The sequence below is a fragment of the Podarcis erhardii genome (genome assembly GCF_964252035.2).
Source record: "Podarcis erhardii genome assembly, chromosome: 16".
Taxonomy (NCBI): Eukaryota; Metazoa; Chordata; class Lepidosauria; order Squamata; family Lacertidae; genus Podarcis; species Podarcis erhardii.
In genome coordinates, this window is record NC_138514.1 from 1,373,517 (window position 1) to 1,400,744 (window position 27,228).

Sequence of the window (27,228 nt, forward strand, 5' to 3'; positions counted from 1 at the left end):
TTGCTCTGAAAGGTTGGGACAAAGGGTGAGGTGTGTGAGCCAGCAGGCATCCAGAATCCCTCTGAGATGCCTGTTTATTACTGGATTCCTGGAAAAAAACCAACCCCACACCCCGTCCTTTCCCTTATGAAGGCTGGTTCAGAGGAAGGAGCCCCGCTTCTCCCCTTGCTATTTTGCACCCTGCTTGGCTTGAAGGGGAGGGAAGACTGCTCTTGAGAGCCTCCTGGCATCTTAAAGACTAAGAGATTTACTTGTGCTGTGATCTTTTGTGGACTCCAGAGCTGCCTCCATTAGCTGCATGAGGCCTTCTCCTCCATTGGCAGCAGTGGGCTCCGGGGTGGGGGGAGCCCAAAGCCCCTAAATGTACGAGCTACATTAAGTCTGTGACATTTCTGTGCAATGCCCAAATGTGTTCAAGGAAAGTGCAGGGTCACCTCTTCTTATCTTGTGCACAGGTTTGGCTCTCATCCCAGGAGCTTAAGTTACAGTAAATCTGCTGAGGTACCGCTGGACTCTTAGCTGCCTGCGAGAGACTCAGCGCTAAGATTCCTATGGAATTTGTTGACACAAACAGACTGAAGAGTGCCTGCTTTGGAGAGCTGACGAAACCGTATGTTGTGCAAATGAAAGCACATCTAGTCAAAAGTAAATCCTATTTAGTTCAGTGGGGCTTACTCTCTAGTTACAGGGCTGGGGAACCTTGGTCCCAAGCCAGATGTGGCCCTCCAGGTCTCTGTTTGGCCCTTACAATTCTTCCCAGGTCACATGCCTCCTCCAGCCATATTCCACACCCTCCTTGAATGTTTTCCCCAGGCTAGAATGTGTCCTTGACCTCTGGTGGGTGCATAGAAACTTGGCTAGCCTACAAAGTTAGATTTTTCTTCCCGTTTTTGCCTCTGACTCTGCCCACCACTGCCATGTGGCCCCTAGAAGGCTGACCAGGAGTGAATGTGGCCCTGCAGCTGTAAAATATTCTCTTCCCTTGCTTTCCTAGCATGTCCAGGAATTCAGCTGCAAGCTGACTTCCACTGCTATGGAAAGCAAAAAAGATGAACCTTCAGAGCACATCCTGGGACAGCCATAGTGCAATATAACAACTATGATTGTTCTTCTTTGAACGTTTATTTCTTGCCAACTGTGTGCTATGAGCTGGCCAGAATGTTGATACAATGGAATTCATGCCCAGAAGGACTTAAGAGATGGCAAGTGCCTAGCAATTGAGAGGCAGCAGGGTAAAGCCTTTTGGGACCCTGGCACACATTTGCAAAACTGAGCAACTGCTGAAACAGCCCACCACCCTCTGTTTTATTAGCTACAATGAATGCTGCTTTTAAGGGTGACCTTGTGGGTGCACCTCCACCTGCAAGTGACTCATAGGCAACCCCTAAGATAAGTTTGTTTTGTGGAATGCTCTCCAGAGGTTGGCCTGGCACCTTCGTTATATATTTTAGGTGCCAGGCAAAAATGTTCCTCTTCAACCAGGCCTATCCTACAGCTTTTCAAAGGTGGGCTTTTTGTTTTGGTTTAATTATTCACTTGTGTTTTATGTTGCATTTTATTCTTTGAACCAGCCGCGGATCTCTTGATGAAGGGCAGTATAGAAATGTGATAATTAAAAAATTCTGTCTCCACAAATGGTGGTGTAGGGAAGAGCAGTCACTAAATGGTGGCAGGTGGAAGCAACCTTTGGCACAACTGATTGGCAAGTCCTGCCATCTCTTTATGCTCTGTTAACCTGTGGATTGTTAGAAAGTGCTAAATTCCTTGCCGCAACATTTTCCTTATGGCAAGGTGTTCCAAAGCTCAGCTTTCATCAAGTTAAAGATAGACATTTATTTTGGAGGTATTGTGACGTATGTAGCCGCCTTATTGTAGGCTGAAGTTCTTGATGCAGAAGCTCAGCGTGAGGGAGTCTGTTCCTTTCTATTTTCCCCTTCCCAGCCCCACTTGCCTTGTGCCTAATTGCATCTCCTCAACCACCAGATCCTGTCATCCCTTGTCCTCTGAAAGCCCCATTCCTTTCCTACCCCAGTTTATTTAATATGAAACAATAACAACAGCAACAGCCTGTTATCTCGCTCTCTAATTCCCTTCTGACTCTTCCCCTCATGGCATGGCTATGGGGAAGGGCGGGGGGGGGGCGCTATGGCCCCAAGGCCTACCTAAAATTGGTCCCAAGCCCACTCTTAGGGAAACACTGGCCAGGGACACATTTTCACAGCTGTGACAGCCAAGTTCCCAAGTGATGCTAAATTTATTACAGAACTATATGCATCTGGGAAAGGGATCGGATAATTCTGGTCACCTGACTGGTGTCCCAAGAACAAAGTCCCCCTTTGGGGATAATAAGAAAGGTTGATGCATCTGAAAGGGAATATATTGGAGAAATAGAAAAAAGCAGCTGAAATGATCATGAGGCTGGAGCAATTCCACTTTGAGGAAAGGTTGCAATGTGTGGGTCGTTTTAGCTTTGGGGGGCAGAAAGATGAAAGGGAGTGGGAAGACTTCAGTGCCAGATAAAACCCTGTGGAGACCCCATGACAGTCAAAATCTTGGGTGGGGGGGACTCTCTAGTGGGATAACACTGAACTAAGAAAGCTTGATTGTAATTTTCTTTCAATATCAAATCAATATTATTTTGATCTGTTGTCATGGGGCCCCTAAAAGGTTTGGGGCCCATAGGCCAGTGCCTACTCTGCCTATTTGGTAATCCAGCTCCGGGAGACACAGCTCAAGGGTCCTTGCACCAGGTGCCATGATGGGCACCAACTTAGATGGCTTTTATGCAGGATTAGACAGATGCATAGAGGAAAGGGCTGTCAGTGGCTGCTGGTCCTAATGGCTACTTTTGCCTCCAGGATCAGCATCCCTGAGTAACGGCTTACTAGAGGAGAGGAATATCAGGAGAGGCCTGGGGCTCCCCATGGGCCGTGGGGTAAGGGGGACTAGGGAGGCCTTTGGTGTGTGAGAGCCGAGCTCTTGCTATGCTCTGAAAGGAGTTGGCTGTTCCTGGCGAAACTGCTTGGCGTTGTCGGGGGGGGGGGATTGTTCTCTCCTTGACAGGATGGAACTTTTGGCTTGATGGGAATTTTCAGTTCCTACTGTTTCTGAGCTGCTTTTCTTTGTGAGCTTCTCACTTGATGATTCAGAAGGGTGACTTGTGTGTGAATGAGCTATCACAGATCAAGCATCCAAGGAAAAGTTTAATGGCTTCATGCATGGCCTCAAAAGCAGGGCTTTTTCATGGAATCATTTCACATGTTCGGCATGAGTGGATCAGTGGTCCTGCACCTTGACTAAGCAGGAAGTGACTCTTGCACGACAAATAAGGTTAAGTGTGAGTTAAATACTTGGCAGGGATTTTTCTCAAGTTGTGTTGGGCTTGAATTCAAGAGTTTGAGAACCAGAACTGTTTTACAGTGAGGGATAGCTAAAACTGGTATATGTTTCAAACCTGCAAGCTTCCATCCTTTGTCAATGTGCAATTTAATTTTTATTCACTGCACATATCCCTCCAGCCCCAAATGGCTATTATACAATCCTGGGAACTCTTAAGGAAAGATTCCAAATACCACCAGATCCTAACCAGATCATAAATACACTCCCTATAAATTTATCCCATTGATACTTCTATCTTGAAAAGGTGGGAACAGACCAAATGATAATTGGCACTTCTTTTGAAGTTTGGCATTCTGTAACTGAAGAGTATTTCTTGGAACATATTACAAGACCTATAAAAGACATAATTCTGTTGTTGCATTGTTCAGCCAGTTTTGATTTGTTCACTTCTGTTTAAACTGAACCCATCTAAATCTTAGAACCATGGGATTACAGAGTTGGATGGGACCACAAGGATCATCTAGTCCAGCCGCCTGCATTGCAGGAATCTTTTGACCAACGTGGTACTTGAACCCACAGTCCTGAGGTTAAGAGTCTCATTCTCTACCGACTGAACTTGCTTGACCAGTGTTCAGATTTTCCTGGGTTTTCTTTGACTTATCCAGCATGGCTTAAGGGATGAAAGTTCAGCCACTGGGAATTGAGGGTTGTAGGTTCTTGGCAGATTTGTGAAAAAGGTTTGTGTATTTTATACCTACCTCTGAGTAAGGGTTGGGGAATTTGTGGCCCTGCAGATGCACTTGGGCTCCCAACTTCAGTTAGCCCCACCCTGTGCCGCAGGAGCAGTCAGTCAACTCTTTATTAGCAAAAGCACAACCTCCACAGAGTTGGTTCAGTGTTAGACCTACTGGGCACACAGTTCACACTCCTTGGGGTCTTACTCCATGAAGATCAGTTGCCTAGACTGAAAGTTCCAACCTCCCCACAGCCAGCTAAGACCCCTCCTCTCCAGGGCTTTCCCCAAGCAATCAGAGACTATGCCTGTGTGCAACCAACCTCTCCTCCGCCCTTTTCATACTTCTTCTGGTTCTGGGAGACAAGGGGGGAGGGGAGCCTGTCGCAGCAGGAGACAGAGACATCCGTGAGTCTTCACCAGCCTGGCTCATCTCTGCCTCTTAGTCTCCCTCTTCCCATGCTTCAGCTTCTGCCTCTGATTCTGGACAGACTCTCCCCACTCACTCAACCCGGTTCCCTCTTCAGCTTCCACCACCTCTTCCTCCCAGTCTTCTTATCCCTCTCACCTCTCATTGTTGCCTTGCCCCTACTCCCTGGTCTCTGAGCCGTCTTCCCTTGAGGGTTCCCCAGCTGGTTCCTCCCAGCATTTCTCTGTGTCCAACCTGTCCATGACAACCAGCATGGCCAGTGGTCACAGATGATGGGAGTTGTTCTCTAGCAACATCTGGAGGTCACCAGATTCCACATCCCTGCTCTAGGACTTCAGCTTCAGTTGTTGTGTAATTGTGCCTTGCGAAAAAGGAGAACATTCAGCTGCTACTTTGCAATCTAGATTATCCCAGGGTGGATGGTGCTCTGAAAGAGCCACAGCTGCCCCAGATGTATCAAGACTATTGGAAGGTAAAGATGAAGAGAGACCCCCTGTGGCAATGAGAGGGGTGGGCACAGAGGAGTGGGTGACCTGCATAGAGAGAGTGTCCTGGGATGGGGAGAGAAAAGGGCTAAAGGTTAACAGATGGTTGGGCAAAGAGAAAAGAGAGAACTAGAGAGGGAAGAGGACGTTAACAGAGTGGGCTGAAAACAAAAACACTGGGTTAAGAATGTAACCAAAATGCCTTCACCTGGCACATTGGTCTCGGAGTGAGGTCCAGGGGGGGTTAGGTGGCTATGCATTTAGATATTGGGGGTAGAATTCTGAGCCATTTTGCTTTGTGTGAATAAGATCCTTTGGATTTCTCTTATTACAATCAACCAAGAGTTTTGTGGCACCTTAAAAACTATAAAATTTATTATGGCATTAGCTTTTGTGGACAAAAGTCCCTTTCATGAGATACATAAAATTCAAGAACATTGGCAACATCGGATGAAGTGGACTTGAAAACATGTTTGATTTATTTCCTATGCAAATTGGGGTAATTTCTATAGAGTAATCTGCATCCAGGGGAAATTAGTTTGCATTGGAAAATTTTCTGATGCCCTACAGAATTATTTAATTTAGCATGCTCATTTTACTTGTGTTTAACAAACAAAGCCAAAAAAACCCCCCTCTTTGAAACTGGCAAGCTTTGCCTATTGTTTGTGATTGTCACCCATTCATTGTTACTAAAGAACTTATAAAAATGACCCCCCCACACGTTTTTTTTCTCGAAAAAATCTACCTACCCACACGCCCATTGAGCATTAATTCGCAAACTAGTCTGTTGTGGCAGAAATGTCTGTACCACAAGAAGCAAGAACCAAATGTCTCTCTGATTCTCAAGTTACCCCTTCCTAGAAGAGGCTGCCTGCTCTGTAGGAGCGGCTCTGTCTGCCTCCCTGCCAACCTCTGCGGGAGGCTGGCAATTGCGCAGCGCTTCTCCTCTGTTCCCGGGGCATGCAGTGGGAGGAGGGTTTTTCCTCCCCACCGCCAACATTCAGAACAGCATTCTGAATGTTGGCGGTGGGGAGGAAAGCCCTCCTCCCACCGCAAGCCTTCAGGACAGGTCCGGGAACAGAGGGGAAGGCGGCAGCGCTTCTCCTCTGTTCCCGGACCTGTCTTGAAGACTTGCGGTTGGAGGAAAAGCCCTTCTCCCCCGCCAGCCTTCAGAAGAGTTCCCCACAGGGCTCTCCAAGCTGCAGATAGAGCGACCCTTGTGCGGGGCAGCAGCCTGCTATCCGCAGCTTGGAGAGTCCTGCAGGGCTCCCCAAGCTGCGAATGTCTGCCCCGCGCAAGGGGCGCTCTGCTTCAGAGCGCCCCTCGTGCCGGGCAGCAGGCTGCTATCCGCAGCTTGGAGAGCCCTGTGGGGAAGTCCGGCAGGGCTCCCCAAGCTGCAGATGTCTGCCCCGGGCGAGGGGCGCTCTGCTTCAGAGCGTCCCTCGCACCCGGCAGCAGGCTGCTATTCGCAGCCTAGGCAGCCCTGCAGGAACTCTTCTGAAGGCTGGCGGCGGGAGAAGGGCTTTTCTTCCCACAGCCAGCCTTCAGAAGGCTGTTCTGAAGGCTGGCGGTGGGGAGAAAAGTCCTTCTCCCCCCGCCAGCCCTCAGAAGAGGTCCGGGGACAGACTGTCCCCGGACCTGGTCTGAAGGCGGTCTCCCTAGGAACGCATTAATTGATTTTCAATGCATTCCTATGGGAAACCGTGCTTCGCAAGATGAAAAACTCGCAAGAAGAAAAAACTTGCGGAACGAATTAATTTCGTCTTGCGAGGCACCACTGTAATTCGTTCCGGAGGTCTGTTCTGTAACCTGAAACTGTTCTTAACCTGAAGACCTCCCACTGCTGCCGCACCACCGGAGCACGATTTCTGTTCTCATCCTGAAGCAAAGTTCTTAACCAGAAGCACTATTTCTGGGTTAGTGGAGTCTGTAACCTGAAGCGTATGTAACCCGAGGTACCACTGTATTCACACTACGACTCTACTCTGCTCTTAAACCCCATTGACTGCTGCGACGTTGCCCCCATGGAACTCGGGGAATTTTAATCTTGTAATATTAGTGGAAGTTTGGCACTCCTTGGCAAGCCCATCTGCCAGGAAGCCTTGTTGCCTGAAGTGTGTAGTGCTGGCAACTTTCTTCAGAGAGCTTCACTTTGGGGATGAAGTCCCAGTTGAAAACATTGGCTTCCTTCCCATGTAAATAAGTTTGGGATTATGGTAAAAATACTTGTTGTGTTTTTAAGTTTTTAAGTTTTCAAAGCACTTAAGTACAGCAACCCTGCAAAGTAGGCCAATATTATTCTGATATGTGGAAGCTTGCCTAAGCCCACCTATGAGCTGGGTTGCAGGTAGGGGACTTCCAAGCTGAGTAATTGCCAGGGAAGCCAAAAAGTTGGGGCAGTAGCTGTCCAACCCCAACCCTTCCACATTGATTTGTCTGCCTTGGACTTTCTGCACATTGAGGGTGACTCTGGGGAGCGATCTCTAAGATGGCCATCACTGTCTGCACCCAAACATATTATGCCTTCGTGAAGCAAACTCCGTGTAGGACAGGACGGGGCAGACTTCAGGCTTGAGGCTTCTACTAGATCTTTTTACAAGAACCCCAAGGCCCAACCAGGTGTAAAATAGTGATTTGTGCGCAGTGCGGAGCATAGAATCGAGGAGCAGAGTGTTCATCCCCGTAAATTTCTTTTAATACCAGAACTCAGCTCAGTTTCTTTCTCATCTTACTCTGCTTCCAAGAGCCTGATTTAAGAGCCTCAAAAAAGTAGTAGTAGAAAAAGTCATATTTGTTGTTAAACTGCTGGGAGTGAGAAAACCATGGCTGATCTTCTGCAAATCACCCAGAGATCTATCCCCGATCCCTGCCCCCCACCCCGCCCTGGAATGCTCCCACTTTCCTCTGGACCTGTGGATTCCAGGGACCAGCTGTCTTTCAGAGAAGAACTGCAAAGCTTCATTGGAACTGCAGAGTTCCCAGGAACGACAACGAAAAAACAGCTCCACTTGCGAGGGAGCATGGGAAAAGAACTCTCCTGGTGGCCGGCAGCCTGCGGCCATTTCACTCCCAAACGTGATTAAGATGTGAGTGTTGGGCGAAGGGTAGGGAATAAAGAGCTGCATTTCTGGGCTTCAATGTTGGAACTCACCTCTGGTGCCTTTCGTCAGAAAGGGGGTCGACCCATAAGTCCCATGGAGAAATTGCTTCTCTCTCTCTCTCTCTCTCTCTCTACATATATATATTCCAGAAGCAGCCCCACAAGGAGAGGAGATTTGAAACACATCGTCCGACTTGAGCAGATGGATTTCTGTGGACCTTTTGCTTCCCTCAGATTTAGTAGATGTAAACGATCAGGGGAAGTAAGAGAGGAATGGGGAGCTTGCCAAGCCTTGGCTGTCTCAAGGTCTCTCCCTTCTCTCTCTTCTTTGGCAGGAGGCCATTTCTCTCCACTGCCCCACAGGAGCGCTTCGCTTCTGTAACCGGGGGGGGGGGGGGCTGGCATGCATTGGTGCCCCTACATTGTCGTCTTCAGAGAGGATTAAAATACATCAAGACAGTTGCTGACTGGAATGGAAAGAAGCCTCCGCTTGGGAACAAGACTGTGGGCTGGGGAAGAGCCCTCCATTACGTGCAATTCCTCTTCCAAGGAGGACAGGGCCTGGCTCTGCTGAAGAGGCCTTTCTTCCTTTCAGGAGAGACAGGATCTTTATCAGTCTCCCGTAGATCAGGATCATCTGTCCATTTTTTAAAACTGAAGCTGATTCAAAACGTCTTTTGAGGATGAACCAAGGAGGTGGCCATTTGGATGGTATTAATGGCAGCAGAGTGGGAGGCGGTCCTGGGACACAATCCTGCTGTGCAAGCCCCTTTGGGATGAGCAGGATGAGCTCTAGAGCACACGGAAGAGGAAGGCTCTGAATTGGGCTTTCCGTTAGGAGGAGGAGAAAGCAAGTGGGTGATGTTTGGGATCCCTCTCCCCAGTCGTCTTCTGTGCCAGCCAGTTGCATCTGCGGCCTGTGAAGAAGAAGAAGAAGTCCCTCCACTGCAGTGGGTGGGCAGGTGTACCTGAGAGCTGATTCTAACCACCTGCTTCTCTAGCTTCCCTCTCTTCTCCCACAACTTCCATTGCACCTGGCCAGCTGGGGAACAGAAGGTGCAATCCTGACGGGATGGGCTTCACATGTGCAGGCTCGTGGGTATGGGGAAGATAAATATTTGGTCCTCTAGGCCAGGCCTGTCCAGCGCCCAAGAGACTGTGATCTACTTCTGTAAGTAAACTGGCAGTGATCTACCCATTGTCATTGAGGATTGACCACAGTTGTTGAGCTTTTTTTAAGGGAGAAAAACGCTCACCTCAAACTACACCACTTACAGACACACGCAGCAATAAAGGCAATAATCAAATTCACCAACGCAAAGAGAGAATGACAAACTCCGCCCACTTCACACAACGGAGGAAGGGGGGCAGAAACTATCATTTCGCAGTTTTCATCAGCCAACGGTCAATACGGTTCCCACAATCGACCAGGATCAACAGGGGGTCGACCTGTTTGATCGCGGTCAACTAGTTGAACTTGACTGCTCTAGGCAAGAAATGTCCCCACCCCAGCACATGCGAAGCCACCTCGGCTCCCCCCAAGTGGCCCAGAGGTCTTTAGCTGGCCACATGGCTATACATGGCAGACCCCATGTGCTGCGGCTGCTTTGGGGGAGGTATCTGCTGGTCGTTTCTTTAATATATATATATATATATATATATATATATATATATATATATATATATATATATTCTTGGTTTACAAAAGTACACGCCTTGTCTCTTTTTTCAGGTTGTACAGTCTTTCTTACAAATCAGTTACATTTGTTGTGAGACATGAGCGCCGAGTACAGTATTCTGCTTGTGCTCTTGGTCTGCCTGCTAGGTGTGAGTCTGCAGCGCTGGGAGGAGGCTGCTGCTTGCTTTTGCATACCTGGATGTTGACTTTTCTGAATCTGCTTTAACCATTAATTTGTGTGTTTCCTTCCTCTGTTCCCAGTGTAATTAAATAGGTTTTATTTAAGCAAATTGTTTCTGGCCTGACATGTAAAGGTGCACGAAGCTCTCAGGGAGGATTTTTTCTGCCTCTAGTTTTTAAGTGATCTTGTTAATTGTTGCATAAATTATTGGGCGTGCAGTCTGGTAAAAGCTTGAGTGGGAAATCTAGTCTAACCTTTTGTGCATGGAATGAATTCAGCAAGTATGTAAATGACTGCTTCTGTGGTGTTCTACTGTTATCATTTCCAGTTGACTAGGAAACCTTTGTTAACTGGTAAGGAGTGGCATATTTTTTTAGGTTCCTAATGAGGATTGGTATAGCATAATTGCTATAATACTGAGATATGGATCAAGGGCCAATGTTAAAAACTCAGATATATAAGCTAGGCGCCAAATGCCTCCTTAAACCAAGGTTTCAACTGTCGAAACACAATGTCTCGTTGCCATTTTGGGGCTAGATGGCTCTAAAGTCTTATTTTTCCAATGACGGACTAACTGTGATTGAGTCTCAGTTAAACACCTGGATAGTTCAGATGACTACCTTGAGCTGGGTTAAGCGTTTTGAGAACTTAAAGAAGAAAAGTCCCTTAATCTAGGGGTTGTCCCTGGAAGAAGTGATTCAGATGTCACCTCTGTCACAGACTCACTCACTAGGTGCCCTTAAGTAACCAACTGTCTCTCACTCTCGCTCATCTTAAGACAGGGGCAGGGGCGTAGCAAGGGGGTTGTGGTAGCTGCGGTCCGCCCCGGGTGTCCCCACTGAGGGGGGGAGTGACAAAATGGTGGGCGGCACACACTGCGGGGCCTGCCTGAGCCATGCATCTCTCTTGGGAGTGACGCGGTGGGTTGAGTCCCCGCAGACTCTGTGCTGCCCAAATGGTCCGCCCGCCGCCTCCCCCTCAGCTGTAGGGCGGCTGAGTGGGAGGAGGCAGGCAGACTCCTTGGAGGTCCTGCGGTGCCCCCTTGGGTGGCTGGCCCCGCCTCCGGCCACAGGGTACGCACGCTGCCCGAGGCACCTAATCGGCTTGCTTTGCCGCAGGTCAGGGGATGGTGATAACAGTGACCTACCCTACAGGTTTGCTGTAAAGATTACAAGTGCATGCACCCTTCTTCAACCTGGTGCCATCCACGTGTTTTGAACTACAACTCCCACCAGCCCCAGCCTGCCTGGAACTTTTTCCAGTCTGGGGTTTTTCATTGCCACAGCAGGGGGTCCCATTCCAGGGGTGGGAAGAAGCAAATGAAAACTTTGCAGAGCAACAAATGCATCTCTTGCTTTGGTTCATCCACACAAGTGTCAGAGGTTTCTCCACCTGGTTCAGCTAGAGGAAGGACACCTTCCCGAGAGTTTGGGGAGAGGGCCAGTGGGTGGTGTGGTCTGGCGAGAGTGCGCAGAGCCAGACAGGGAGGCCTGGAGGTCTGCATTTGGCCTCCAGGCTGATGTTTGCCACCCCTGCTCTTCTTGGGAGAGGGGAAATAAACTCTGTGCCTGTTCAGAGGTACAGTTCTTTTGGAGACATTCTCTGATTCTGTGAGCTTAGGGATGAGTCCCTGTCAGTGGGTGTTAAGGATAAACCCCGTCCTCAAATCAAGGGGCCCCTGTGCCAGCCTTCCCCCAACTGATGCTGGGGTGCCCAGGCCCTGTTTGTGGGCTTCCCACTGCTCCGATGCTTCCAGACCACCACTTCTTCATTCCCCACCATTAGACCCACAGCCTGTGCCTCATGGGAATTGCAGTCCCAAACATCTGTCGGGAGGCTGCATGGTTGGAGGAGGTTAATCTACAGTGTCTCTCTTTCACCCGCCCTTCTTTCTGCCTCAGAATAGTCCTGGACGTTTTTTTGACCTGTGGTAATTGGCATGGCCTGATTTTAGGCTTCCTGTGGGTCTGTTTGGAAGTTGTGTTTTTAGCACAGTGTCACAAAGCTGAGCCCACGGAGCCGGCGGGTGACATAGGAGGAGGCTGATGGTGAGCTGAAGTTTCCATTGCAGCTGAATCACCCAGCAGCTTCTCTTCGATTTATTTCCCCCCTCCTCCCGCTGTGTGAAATATGGAGAGCTAATTCTGTAACCAAACAAAAGCAAGCCTCAAGGCTGTTTGTGTTCAAGGTACACAGTTGGGGTGGGGAGGAGTTGGCAACAGACGTCAGCTGGATTTATCCGTTTTATATTCCTGGCTTTGCACTGGAGCATCTGAAATGCTCTTTTTGTGTAGGTTGGACCTGCCGGCCCCGAGTTCAGCCAAGACTCTGCTCTGCTCCAGGGAAAGTGCCCCGAGGCTTCCTTGGTCTGTAGCAGAAGCTGCCCAGAGTGACTGGGACAACCCAGCAGGTGGGCAGGGGACAAATAATAACATTATTATAGTATTATTATTAGGGAACCCTGTTGAACTCGGGGGCCATATTACCTTCTGAGCGGCCTTCCCAAGGCAGCAAGTTGGTGGGGGGCAGGCCAGGAGGCAAAGCAATGAATGTACAGGATCCTTTTGACAGTCGGTTGGTTTCTGCACCTCATCCTGGCAAGAAAGAGTAGTTATGAGAGTCAAGGGATGTAGATGGGAAGGAGGTGTGACCTGGGGAGCGGCCAAAGAGGCCCCCCAGTCTCAAATGGCTTGGGAACCAAGTTCCTGCATGACTCCTTCCTGCCACTGCCAGCCTGGGCTTTGAGATCTTCTGGGGAGGACATTTGTGTAATTCTGCTGAGGAGCATAACCCATGTCAATGGCATGAGGAAGGGCCTTCTCTGCTGTGGCGCCCGTTGGTGGAATTTTGCCATAGAAGTCTAGCTTGTGTGTCTCTCGTCCAGTTTCAGGTTGGTGCAAAGGACCACCCACCTGCCAATCTTATGACTTCATTCAGGCTTCACTAGGGCAGGGTGATAAATTGATACATTATCCAAAACCAGTTTGAAGTCCATATCAGCATATTGGTTTCATAATATTTCACCTGGCAATATATCACGAATCATGTTGTGTGTGTGTGTGTGTGTCCTATGCAAAAATCCCAATGTGGGAGAAACCGTGAAACCAGCCAATAGCTTCATCCTTATTTCAGACATCATGATATATCGGTATATCACACTGTTTAGCTGGTGATATAGCACGATGTTGAAAACCAGATATTGGCCAGCCCTAGGCTTCATGTGATGACTGCTGCTGTCCCCCTGTTCTCCGGAGAAATGCTTGGGCTGCTTCAAGCAGCACTTTAAGCAGCATATAATGCTTTTAAATGAATGAATGTAAAAGTGTGCCTGGAGAAATCAGCCCCCCTCAAGTCCCTGTCATGCGGAAGATGGAGCCTGTTTCCTGATGCTCCAGAGGAAGGAGATTCCAACTACAGTGGTACCTCGGTTTATGAACAGTCGACCATTTTGGATTATGATCAAGTACAACCCAGAAATGAGTGCTCCGGGTTGTGGTGATGATGATAATGATGATGATGATGATTACAATTACGAATGTACTCTGTTCACAGGTGCATTTCCGTTTTGAATGCCACACTTCCGTTGTCCGGCAGCGGAGAAGGGGGTTGTCATGGCATCTCCTGCAGCTGCGAGGGAGAGAGTGGCGAGCCCGCCAACCAGATCTTTTGAGATCTCCCTCTCGTCAAAGCAGCTCAGCTCCAGATCGCTGAGGGGACACTTCCCTCCCAAGCCTCTGCAGGGATTGCTCTCCTCCCTCAGCGGCAAGGTTGGTGGGCTTGCAACTCTCTCCCTTGCAGCTGCAGGAGGAGAGCAGTCCCTGCAGGGGCTTGGGGGGGAAGCGCCCTCTCAGCAATCTGCAGCTCAGCTGCTTTGACGAGAGAGAGAGAGAGAGAGAGAGAGAGAGAGAGAGAGAGAGAGAGAGAGAGAGGGGGGGGATTGGCTTGGGCAGGGGGAGATAACTTTTGCCTCCCTTTGCTCCCTCCCCCCAAAACTCTCCTCTCCTGCATCCAGTTAGCCATCTCCTTCCCCACACGCACCCCATGCGCGCTCCTCATCCCTCCAGTTTGACTGTTTCCACACACCCCTTAAACTTCCCCCTCCCGTCTTGTCCCTCCAATGGCAATGGGTAGATCACTGCCAGTTTTTGATACTGGATAATAGATTGCAGCCTGGTTTACTGCTTTCGTTTTATGGATCAATTGTCTCATTAGATAGAAAAATTCATGTTTTAGGGGTTGCTTTTCATCGTCTGGAACAGATTAATCCATTTTCCATTACTTTCTATGGGAAAGCACGCCTTGGTTTAAGTCCACTTTTATTTAAGACCGGACTTCCGGAACGGATTAAGGCTGTAAACCAAAGTACCACTGTAAACAGGAAGAACTTTTGAGCCGCAAGAGCCATTTGACTGTGGAACAGACTCCCTTGGAAGGTGGTTGGCTCTCCTTTGTTGGAGGCTTTAGTTGGGATTCGCAGGGGCTTGGACTCGATAACCCGTGGGCCCCTTCCATCTCTACAGTTAAAGGATTCTGTAAGCTTTTGTCAAACCTTTGATTGTTCATTTATTTTTATCCCACCCTTCAATCATATACCCAGGACAGTTTACAATGTGGGGTTCCCCAGGGTTCGATTTTGATCCCCTATGCTATTTAACATATGCTGTTTAGCTGCCCAGAGTGGCTGGGGAAACTCAGCCAGATGGGTGGGGTATAAATAATAAATTATTATAAATTATTATTATTAACATCTGCATGAAACGGCAGAGTGGGGTCATCCAGAGTTTTGGAGTATGTCATCAGCAATATGCTCTGCTTCTCCTTTACACCTGCAGGTGGGGCTGGGGATGTCCTGGACCTTTGTCTTGTCTTGCTCACGGACTGGATGAGAGCCAACAAATGGAAGCTCAATCCAGTTGAGGCACTGAGACGCAGGCCCTCTTAGTGGGTGCTTCCCTAGACCAGATGGCTGGGAGGTGGCCTGCTCTTGATGGGGTTGCACTCCTCAGGGGTGCTCCTGGATGCGTTCCTGTTGCTCAAGGCTCAGGTGGCCTCAGCGGCGCAGAGTGGCACACCTGCTGTTCCTAGAACGCTGTCCTATCTGAAACTGGTCTAGTATGTTCATATCCCCAAGGAGCTATGGGAACTGTAGTTCTATGAAGGATAAATAAGAATGTATTCTGGGTAAGAATTAGGAGTTTGGGGGCAAGGTGCCATCACTATGCTGATGACGGGGCTCTGTCCGTAACATCTTCATAATAATAATAATAATTATTATTATTATTATTATTATTATTTATTTCTTTTTTGGTGATTGCTTGTAGCCAAGTAAGATTGTCTTCCATGAACACAGTCTTAACAGTGAGTCCGTAAGTGACTGTGGAGGCCAATTCTTGATCCACATGCCCTTCCATAGTGGAGACATAGGTTTCTGGGTAGGAGTTGATCATGGTGTGGATTTGCCAAGCATGCCTTCCTCTTAGCTCATTTCTCCCTTTCGCCCTGAGTTTGAGCATTTTCAAAAGAAGAAGAAGAGGAGTTTGGACTTGATACCCCGTGTTTCACTCCCCTTAAGGAGTGTCAAAGCTGCTCATAATCTCCTTTCCCTTCCACCCCACAGCAAACTCTCTGTGGGGTGAGTGGGGCTGAGAGACTTCAGAGAAGTGTGACTGGCCCAAGGGCACCCAGCAGCTGCAGGTGGAGGAGCGGGGAAACGAACCTGGTTCACCAGATTATGAGCCAGAGTTTCCCAGTTGTTGGTGTTTATACTAAAGTTACCAGGCATCCCCATTTCCCAGGAACAGTCCCTGGATTTACAAATCAGTCCCCTGACAAAATCCATTGAAGCTGAAAAGTGTCCCCGGATTCATTGAAAAAAAATCTGGTAACCTTAGTTTATACTACATTTTTTAGGATTTGGCTTGAGAGAGTGTTTAAACCTCTTTTGTTGACCACCAGCATTACGCTTTACATTTTTAAGTTTGGAATAGTGTAGTTGCTTTGGAAGATGATAATCAGGCATCCGCACAACATGACCAGTCCAACAAAGTATATTATTTATATCCCGCCCATCTGGCTGGGTTTCTCCAGCCACTCTGGGCGGCTTACAGCATATCTAAAAACAAAATAAAAACATCAAGCGTTAAAAACCTCCCGATACTGGGCTGCCTTCAGATAAGAATAAGAATAAGAATTTATTATTTATACCCAGCCCATCTGGCTGGATTTCCTCTGGGCAGCTTCCAACAAAAGATTAAAAATACATTAAAACATCGGTCATTAAAAACTTCCCTAAACAGGGCTGCCTTCAGATGTCTTCTAAAAGTTGTGTAATTCTTTATCTCCTTGATATCTGAAGGGAGGGTGTTCCACAGGGAGGGTGCCACTACCGAGAAGGCCCTCTGCACAGTTCTGACTCAGGACATCTGACTCAGGAGTGGCCATGCAGTTCCTGGGTCAGTGCTTGGTGAGATGGATGAGGGCAAACAAGCTGCCCTTGAATCCTGGCAACACAGAGGCCCTGTCAGTGAGTGGTTCTGGTGTCTCAGAAATCGGTCAGTTGCCTATCCTGGGCGGGGTTGGACCCCCTGAAGGAGCAGGTTGGCAGTCTGGGGATGCTTCTGGATCACCCAGGTAGACTTAGTGGCTAGAAGTACCTTTTACCATCTGCTACGACTCTTCCTGGATCAGGAAAGGTAAGCATTGGTTACTTCAGGATTTCATTACTGCAACACACACTGTGTGGGGCTTCTTGTGCACTTGTTCCAGGAACTGCAGTTAGTGCAGATTCCTGACAGAAAGGAGACCTTCTCCTCATGCAGTATGACACCAGGGCTCAGAGACCTGCTTGCACTGGTGGCCAACTTGCTATTGGGTCAAGTTCAAGGTGCTATAGTTAGTATATAAAGCCCTGAAAAACATGGGGCCAGTCTACCTCCTTCCCCCCATGTGTATCTGCTCGTCCACTTTGATCTGTGCAGAAGCTGGCACTGTTCTAGGTGCCACATAACATTCCTCCTGCATTCATAAGAAATCCATGTTTTTGTGTGGCATCACTTTCACTATTTTGGTGCCTGATAATAACTATTGTTTAGACCAGCCTACCCAGATACGTAGAATGTTAACGTATGTTTTCATCTGTTTTTACTGAAGACTTTAAATATTTTTGAATGTTTTAAATACAGTGGTACCATGGTTGTCATACTTAATCTGTTTGACTCCTGGAACCATTCGAAAACCAAAGCACAGCTTCCAGTTGGCTGCAGGAGCTTCCTGCACTCAATCAGAAGCTGCGTTGGAAGTTCAGCTTCCAAAAAACGTTCACAAACTGGACCACTTCCGGGTTTGCGGTGTTTGGGAGCCAATTGGTTTGACAACCAAGGTACCACTGTATTTGCCTTTTAACTCTTTTTACTCATGATTTTATTATTTTTGTAAACTGGGTTTTTGCAATGAAACAGTGTATAGATTTTATTAATTAATAAAATAAATAAAATGAGAATCTCCAACGGAGAATCCCTGGCACCCCTGCAAAACTTGCGATGAGAGGCCTGTGTGTCGGTTCCCTTGTGGGCTACCTCCGTCTCCAAGCCCACACAGGGCCTGGAATGATGTGGCTCTAGTATTTTTAATCCATTTCCTGTGTTTGTTGTTGAACGTCCAGGGAACACTGTGCTATGCAGGAGCAAGGTGCGTTGCTGTGCATGTGTGCTTGCCTTGGTGCTTCATCCATGCGCCAGTGGGTTGCACATGCACCTTGTTTCGTCGCGTTGGGACAGGCAAGGGGAGAAGCTGTCGTGGCCCATTTCTGAGCCAGCCTGTGGTCTTCTAAAATGTCTGCCTAACCACTGAAGTCTTTTTTAACAAGGAGGATGTGCAGGGCCTGGGGGTTAAGGGAAGCTGGAGGGGAGCAGCAGGCAAGATTCCCACTCGTGGGAGGGAGGGAGGGAGGGAGGGAGGAACTGACTGGCCGCTGTGTTTGCACTCCATGCCCCTCTGAAAGGAACAGTCGTGCTCTACAGGTGTATATATAAAGGCTGTGTAAACACCAAGAAGAGCTGCGCCTTCATGTGCCCACAAGCCTCCTCTGAGTTCCCTTGCCCTTCTGCAGAGCAGGCTGCGAGGAAGGGAGGGGAAGCTACACTCTGCACCGACCCGTGAGGGGCCTTTGTCCCCAAGTGGGGGCCTCCTGCCCACTTCCACCCCACCTAGTACTGCCTTTTGAGGACAGCAGAGTTTAGTCAGCTAATTGGGGAGAAACGGACACCTCAACTGAAAAGATGCCCCCGGATTAGTCTTAAGGGCTATCTTGTTTGAGAGCTAGAACCTATAAATGGATAAATATGCCAAATGGGTTGTGTGTTTTTTAAGTGCTCTTTTTCAGAGTAACCTCGCAAACTGGTTTACATAGAAATATTTAAACAATTAGAAACCATTAGAAAGCTAAATTACAAAGCAGCCAAGAGAAGATGCAAGGCGGATGGGGCGTTGAAAATGAGCCTGTCCCCCTTTAAGGGTGAGATGGCTTGTGCTGCTTCAGTAGAGGTGGCGGTGGGGGGAGAGACTGTACTGGGAGCAAGATCGCGAACAAAGCATTCTCGAAAAGGCTGAGCAGTTCTTAGATGAAGGCTGCCAGGGCATGCATGTGCCATCGGATAACTTTTCTTCATTTTTCTTTAAATTACCCCCACCTTTTCTCACGAGTAAGTGCCTTAATCAACTAAAGCACATCAGCTGATGTCTTTAATCGGGTGGCAAATGGTGGTGGTTGATGCACAAGTTGCAATCCATGCTATTTTTAGCATTGCTTGCCACCTTGAAGGCTACTTTTGGGGGAAAGCCAGCATAGAAATTGTTTGCATGGGTGGAAGATGGTTGCAACCCAACCTGCACAATCTCCCCCACCTGCAGCCTCAAGCAGAATAGTCTAGGAACAAGGGTGTTACATGAAGGCGTCAATGGGGAGGGTTTTGCCTCGAAAGGCACAGAATCCTAAAAGTGGCTTCTATGCTGGCAGGACTTCAGATGGGGCCAAATTCTGGATCCCAATTGGGCCAATTTGCGGCAGTCCAGGATTTGGATGGGTCAAGTTGAGGCAGCGCTGTTCAAAGGGAAGAAGCCACCTGGTGGCTAGGAGAGGGGAGAGATGCTCAGCTGCCTGCAGACATCTCCTCCTCCCCCTCTGGATCATATGTTTCATTAGGGTTTAAACCCCTGATCACACATGCAGTTGGGAGGGAGAGGAGAGCCATGCAGGCTGCCAGAGCATCTTATTCTCCCTTCTTCTTGCCACCAGACAGCTCTGCAACACTCTGTGCAAGGCGTAGGAATCAGTTCAGGTCCTGGATCCAGTTCAGGTCTGTGCTGCTCCAAAGCATTGGATTGGGATCCGAATTGGGTGGAGGGGGGCATGTGCAGCCTTCATTTCCAGGACCTTTTACACTTTGCATAGCCCCTTCTGTGAGATTCCACGTATCCCTTTTTTGAAAGAATTCTCCTTGTCCCATAAGTCCCATAGGGACAGAGTTTCTATAAGTGTGTCACTTCAGCTGTAGACCTCTGGCTTAGACTTCTCTTTAACTGCAGTGTGAAAGACAATTCAAAAGTGTTTGCGTGTGCTTTATAAGCATGCCTGCAGACTGGCCTGTCTTGATTTTAGCGTACTATCAAAGGAAGTGTCTTTCTAAGATGGTGAAGCTTTGGCCCATTCAGGAGTGGTATCTGTGGCTGGTTGGACTGGGCGTCTGTTGAGGGTGCACACCCAACAGGGGGCCCTTGGCAAAGTCCCCCTGCATCTTCTCGTCATCTGCTTATTTGTCTGCCTCTTGCTCCTGGGCAATCGTGGTGGTGAAAGGAAGAGCAGAGATTTCACTCCTTGGTTTTCTGTCTCGCAGGCAAGCAAGCAGGCAGGTGGTAGCAATGAGGGGGAGAAAAAGAAGCAGGTGCTGGCAATGCTGGCAAAGAGCTAGACCTTAGCTTGGCATGGGAGGTGTCCCAGGTTCAATCCCTGAGAATGTCCCCTTCCTGAAACCCTGGAGAGCTGCTGCCACGGGGCAGGCAGTACTCAGAGCAGGGGTCAGCAACCTTTTTCAGCCGTGGGCCAGTCCACCGTCCCTCAGACCATGTGGTGGGATGGACTATATTTTGAAAAATAATAATGAATGTATTCCTATGCCCCACAAATAACCCAGAGATGCTACTCATGTAAAAATACACTGATTCCTGGACTGTCCGTGGGCCGGATTGAGAAGGTGATTGGGCCACTTCCGGCCCTTGGGCCTTATGTTGCCTACCCCTGGCAAGAGGTTGGTCTTCGTGTGAGGAGGCTTTCTACGTTTCCCTCTCTAGGGGAGGAGGGTCCATTGAGGCATCTTGCCCAAGGAGGCACCACAATCTGGAGCCAGCTCTGGTCTAGCTGTACCACTTAAGACGGCAGAGGGAATCATATTCCACGCAAATTTAGGGAAGGCAATTCTAGGCAAGCTTTCTCCCTGGAATGCTACTTTAATACATGCAGGGAATTCTGGGAGAGTGGGTGATTCTTTTGTCAAGTGATTCACCACCTGCGGTCACTTCAGCTGAGATTCCTGCATTGTGGGGCGTTGGACTAGATGACCCTGGGAGTCCCTTCCAACTCTACAATTCTATGATTCTACAGCCTGGACTCAGCTTTGCTACTTCATCGAGAATGCGGCCAATATCCTCCACTCCACTTAACACTTTGTTCTACACATGATAGATCTCCTAAATATTTTAATAGGCTGAAATCCTATGCCTGCTTCCCCTGGGACCAGTTCCCATTGAACTCTAGTGAGGCTTACTTCTGAGTAGACACACACAAGATGTAAATCCCCCAGGTTTCTATGATGCCTCTTTTCCTTTGCCTGCCCTCCTTTTAGCTGTTGCACAAAGTTCACAAAGCTGGTTTCTGTGGTGCTTTGGGCAAGGGCAGTTGTCATTAATATCTCCCCAGGAGGACCTGCTCCTTTTCCTCCTTCTTTGCTGTTTCCGGGGGAGGAGGCCACTGAGCCTTGATGTCCTTTCTCTGCACACCCCCTGCTCCCACACGCCTTCCAGTTTGGCTGAGAAGTGCATGTTTTCCTGCTGACGCCACTTCAGTGTCTCCAGGGCCTCTTTCTGTGCAGCCTGAAGGACGGCCACATCACGGCTCGTGGCTTGTCCTTGGGATTCATGCTGGAAGTATGAACCTGGCACTCGGGGAAGCCAGGACAGGTTTCCCTGTGACTCTTCCCTGAGCCATCCGTGAGCTGTTTCAGGGGACAAAAATTCAGGGTTTGGAGCCTGCTCTGCCCCTGAGCTTCCCCTTCTCCTTCTGTCCAGCAGGTTTCTCTTAGAGAAGAGCCCTGGTTGCAAGGGAAACTTTTAAGAGAGAGGGCGGTTGTTTCCTGAAAATACCAGATACCCTTCAGCCAAGTATTTCACTCGTTAGCAAAACGGTTTAACATTTTAAGCCAGCTATTTTTAAAATGTACGATCTGGGTCTGGCGGCAGCTCTTTTGCTCAGAGGTCTGGTGCCAGTGTTTGTTTAACTGCCGGGATCAGTACACATGTCCCAGGCGCCATGGCTTGGGAGGGCAAGATAACCAAGCAGACTTTGTTTTTTTTTAAAAAAAAATAATTTTTATTAATTTTACAACACAAACAAAAAATAAACAAACATAACACGACTTCCCCATACCTCCCCTTCACTGCATCCTTGTTTTAAAATTCTTTAGCAATCCTTCATCCATTTTTATATTTAATTCTCTTTAAAAATTTTCTTAATCTTAAATTTTTACAGCTGTAATTCTTTATATCAAATCCCTTGACATCTTAACATTCCGAAATTTTACAACAGTTTTTAAGATAAATTTTAAATTTTTCCCAGTCCTCTTCCACTGTCTCTCTCCTCTGGTCACGAATTCTGCCGGTCATCTCTGCCAGTCCCATAAATTCAGTCACCTTGGTCTGCCATTCTTCCAGAGTAGGTAGTTCTTTAGTCTTCCAATACTTTGCCAAGAGAATTCTTGCTGCTGTTGTTGCATACATAAAAAATGTTCTATCTTTCTTTGGAATCATTTGGCCTACCATGCCCAAGAGAAAAGCCTCCGGTTTCCTTACAAATGTCCACTTAAGGATTTTCTTAATTTCATTATAGATCATTTCCCAGTAGGCCTTAATCTTCGGGCAGGTCCACCAAAGATGATAAAAAGTTCCTTCGCATTCATTACACTTCCAACAGTTGTTATTGGGCAAATGATATATCTTTGCAAGCTTGACTGGGGTCATGTACCATCTATAGATCATTTTCATTATATTCTCTTTTAAGGCACTACATGCCGTAAATTTAATACCTGTGGTCCATAACTGCTCCCAGTCAGCAAACATAATATCATGACCAATGTCTTGTGCCCACTTAATCATAGCTGATTTGACCGTTTCATCCTGTGTGTTCCATTTTAGCAGCAGATTATACATTCTAGACAGATTCTTAGTATTGGGTTCCAACAATTCTGTTTCTAGCTTTGACCTCTCCTTCTGGAATCCTAGTTTCCTGTCCTGCTTAAATGTCTCATTAATCTGGTAATAATGTAACCAGTCTCGGACTTTAGGTTTTAATTTCTCAAAACTCTGTAGTTTCAACTTTTCACCATCATATTTTATAATTTCACAATATTTTGGCCAGTCTGAATCCATGTTCAGTCTTTTTACCGCCTTAGCTTCCATTGGTGACAACCACCTGGGGGTTTTACTCTCCAACAAATCTTTATATCGATTCCATACATTATACAGTGCTTTCCTGACAATATGGTTTTTAAAGTTTCTATGAACCTTTACCTTGTCATACCATAAGTATGCATGCCAACCAAAGTTGTTATCGTAGCCTTCCAGATCCAAGATATCTGTATTCTCAAGAAGTAGCCATTGTTTCAGCCAGCAAAAAGCTGCTGCTTCATAATAAAGTCTTAAGTCCGGCAGGGCGAAGCCCCCTCTATCCTTTGCATCAGTCAAAATCTTAAATTTTATTCTGGGCTTTTTGCCCTGCCAGACAAATTTAGATATATCTTTCTGCCACTTCTTGAAACAGTCCATCTTGTCTAAAATTTGCAGTGTCTGGAACAAAAATAACAATCTCGGCAATACATTCATCTTGATAACAGCAATTCGGCCTAACAAGGAAAGTCTCAGCCTAGACCATATATCAAAATCTTTCTTCACTTCCAACCAACATTTCTCATAATTATCTTTGAATAGGTTCACGTTCTTAGATGTTAAATTCACCCCCAGATATTTCACTCTTTTTGCAATTTCCAAACCGGTTTCTCTTTGGAAACTATCTTTTTCCCCCATCGTTAGATTTTTTTCCAGCACCTTTGTCTTATGTTTATTTAATTTAAAACCTGCTACTTGACCAAATATTTCAATTAATTCCAGAACTCTTTTTGTACTGGCTTCTGGCTGTTGCAATGTCAAAACTAGGTCATCTGCAAATGCTCTTAACTTATAATGTTTAGTTCCGACCTGTATTCCTTTAACCAGCTGGTCCCTTCTAATCATATTCAGGAAAACCTCCAGTACCGATATAAACAATAGGGGGGATATTGGGCATCCCTGTCGTGTCCCTTTCTCAATTGGGATCTCGTCCATGACCATACCATTTACAATTAATTTAGCCTTTTGCTCAGAATATATTGCACCTATACCGTTTTCAAAATTTTGGCCTACCCCCATCCCTTGAAGATTCCTCTTCATAAAGCTCCAGCAAATATTGTCAAAGGCTTTCTCTGCATCCACAAAAATCAACACAGCTTTTCTATTTATGTCAGTTTCCAAAAGTTCCAAAATGTCTATAATGTTCCTCACATTATCTGACATTTGTCTGCCTGGTAGAAAGCCTGTTTGGTCCCTGTGAATCTCCTCTAACAAGACTTTTTTAAATCTTTTTGCTAAAATGTCTGCAAAAATTTTGTAATCCACATTCAAAAGTGATATAGGGCGGTAGTTCTTAACTTGATGTTTCTCAGTTTCTGTCTTCGGTATAAGTGAGATGAATGCTTCCTTCCACGATTCGGGAGCCTTTTTCCCCTTCAAAATTTGGTTACAAACTTCTTTCAATGGTTGTACTAACCATTCCTTCAATGCTTTGTAGTATCTCGCGGTTAGCCCATCTGGTCCTGGTGATTTCCCTAGTTGCATATCCTGAATGGCACCCTCTATTTCTTGATCTGTAATTTTCTCATTCAAACTCCTTCTGTTTTGATAACCAAGCAGACTTTGGTCTGGCATCCAGCTTCTACCCAGGCGATTCCCCACTGTCCCTGTGCAAAGATGGCTTGGCACCCACCCGTAGGGACCTAGACCTTGCAGCAACCTGCCCATGCCCAGAGGCCTCTGGCAACAGTCTGCTCCTCCGAGTGCCTCCGCTGGAGTTGAGGCAGGGGAGGCCTGGGGAGAGAGGAGGAGGCTGGCAAAGGGAGTTTGAAAGAGAGTCTTTGGTATGGGCTAACCACTGAATGTTTATATTAAGTTTAAATAGTAATTATTTGTCCTTTGGCATTGTACTGGTTTTTAATTTTATTTTTTGTGAGCTGCCTTGAGGGCCTGCTTGGCTGTAGAATGAGTCATAAAACAACAACAACAACAAATTTAAAAGTTGGTAGAATAGACCAAGGCATCTCTAATAGAAATGATCCTGTGCTGTTTTCTTTAGCCAGTGACGAATAAGGTAGCAACTTACAAACTTTGTATCTTTAGGAATAAGAATTTTTTTTTTGAAAGAACAAAAATTTAGTGTCATCTTCCCCAACTTCCAGATTTTGTGGATGTTGTGCTAGCTGGGCGCTGGTGGGAGTTGTAGTCCAAGACATCTGGAGGGCGCACTGGACTCGGTGCTCCAATATGTCTAAGCTGGTTATTCTGCTGTGCTGTGTGTGAATTTATTGTTCACTTATACCTTGGCTTGAGGACATGGTGAACAGTACAAGGTGTAGCGCATGGGTCTGGTCTGAAGGGGAACCTGCGAACCTCAGCTGTATCACCTGGAGTTCTTTGATGTGAGGCTATCAATGCACGACATAAATAAAAGTACTGCCAGATGTGATCTACACAGTTTCACAACTTCCAGATGCTAGAACTTCCATCATTACAGCTGGGAGAAGAAAGTGACAACCAACAAAATTGTAGTGAACCGCGTAGTCAGGCTTATTTACAGTACAAAAAGAAGACAGTGTGTTCTGATTCTGTTTTGTTAGAATAGTGGAGCCATCTCAGTGGGTCTCAGGCTAGTGGTTGTATTGTGATCTTGTGAGTTTTGTTTCTGCAAACACCCTCTTCATAGGAGTTTGGGGCTTGTTTATGTATGCATGTTTATAATTTGACTCTGAACACTGGGTGATACCATGTATAAATAGGCCATCACAAAGAAATTACTGTGGATTAAACTATAAAAGCCACAACCAGCAGTGCTGATCCATTGAGAAAAAATTCCAAAAGCAGCAATAGCAGAATATTTATTTTATTTTGCAACAAAATAATGTTTTTTATACACAGTCTTAGCATTTACTTTTATTTGGGCCTAATAACAATTGCTTGCTGCTCTTACTTGCTGATAGAATTCATGTCAGTGTACATGACCAACTCCCTGCCACCATTTTAACAGGCATGGCTTCTCCCAAAGGTGCCTGGGAATTTTAGTTGAGTGAGGAACTGAGATTTCTGCTTCGGGAATTTGTTGTAGGGATGGGGAAAGTGTGGCCCTCCAGATGTTGTTGGACTCCAACTCCCATCAGCCCCAACTAGCATGGCCAGTGGTTAGGAATGATGGGAGTTGAAGTTTAGCCACATCTGGAGGGCCAGAGGTTCCCCAGTCCCAATTCATAGCTTCAGTCCCCTTCCTTTCCACTATTTTGAATCTGCAGTGTGATTGCCTCACTCCTTAAATTTGCTCAGACACAAAAGCGCACAAACACTGCACAAAAAGTCCTGATTTTAGTCTATTGGAGAAAATAATTGAGATATTGAGGACAGTAGTATAATTATTTTCCTGTACATTAATTGTTGTTTTTGAATTTACAGTGTTTGAAAGTCTGCACCTTGGAGAACAAGTGAGACCCCACCACCTTCTCTCGTTTTGCAAACAGGCACCGAAGCTGCACACCCTCATGGCGTCTGAGAGCTCAGTGGTCATCCAGTAGCAGGAGAACTGGGATGTTTACCTGGAAGTGCCTCATTCTTTGGGCTGTGCTGGTCACAGCCACACTGTCCACGGCAAGACCAGCACAAACTCTGCCTGAGCAAGGTAGGCGTGCTCTTGTGCCATTGCCAGCTGTAGATGTGCTTCAGTTTTCAGTGGTATTTTTGTTCTCTTGGTGAATCAAAAGGAACGTGGTAGAGCGTTCACAAGAACAAAGCTGAATTGCCTTTAGCATCGCTCCAGAAATGTTCAGGAATAAATACATATTTTGTCCTATCTGCATGTACAAGAACATTAAGAGTAAATGCACTCTTCAAAAATTTTACATTTGAGTAACAGGCATAATTCAAGTAGATACTTAACTTAGTTTATAAGCTCTGCAATAAATGATGGGGCTAAGAGAATACCCCCTATGTCTTTGTTTAATTGTTTGTTTTAAATTTAATTCTTATTTTCTGAAATAGAATTTTAGACATGCAGTTTCAAACAGCAAACAAACCACTTAATAAATTTTGGACACTTTGAAAGGAATTTCATTTAAAAATGAAAGAAAACAAAAGCTATTTGTTTTGCAATCTGTTATCTGATGCATATATTCATTGCGAATTGAACTTGTGAATGTCTTGGGTGTCTTCTATATGTCTGTCTTGGAGTCAGGAGACTGTGGGTTGGTAGCTGGGATTTGCTGATCCTCTTGACTATGCACGTTCTTCAAATGGTACCTTGGAAGAAGTTCTTCTGTTTTAAGAGAAAGTCGGATCCTGTTCACGGCTGGCAGTAGATGAAATGGCACAGCAGAGGTTTGCACCTGGATGGCTTTGGTCCATTTCCCCACTGGGGGTGTAGACAACTGTACCTCAATCTGTTCTCTGGCCTGAGGTCAGTGGTTGGATCAGGAGCTTGAAAACGCTGCAGCAGAAGAGGGTTCATTAGGCATAGCATGTTCATTGGATTGAAGGGCCACTTTATAATGTCACTGCAAATTTGAACCTTATACTGTAACTGTCTCTGTTTCTGGGTCACCAACCCTTTTGGTCTGAGTTGAGCAGTTAAGTGTCTGGATCTTTGAGTTCCTAATCTGGTATCTTTAGTG

The 27,228-nt window shown here is 46.8% G+C and overlaps 1 protein-coding gene and 1 long non-coding RNA gene across 7 annotated transcripts in view; one reads left to right on the forward strand and one right to left on the reverse strand.

Moving 5' to 3' along the window:
* The window catches only part of LOC309331625, a 76,381-nt gene that overhangs the window by 26,102 nt on the left and 23,051 nt on the right, over positions 1-27,228 (reverse strand). The gene's annotated exons all lie outside the window — the stretch shown is intronic.
* The window catches only part of FGFR1 (fibroblast growth factor receptor 1), a 112,136-nt gene that overhangs the window by 1,244 nt on the left and 83,664 nt on the right, over positions 1-27,228 (forward strand). For all 6 annotated transcript variants that reach the window (XM_081843880.1, XM_081843882.1, XM_081843881.1 and 3 more), the window contains exon 2: positions 26,018-26,240. In XM_081843880.1, the coding sequence (XP_081700006.1) occupies positions 26,150-26,240 (91 nt within the window). In that variant the 5' untranslated portion in view covers positions 26,018-26,149. The remainder of the gene's footprint in view (positions 1-26,017; positions 26,241-27,228) is intronic.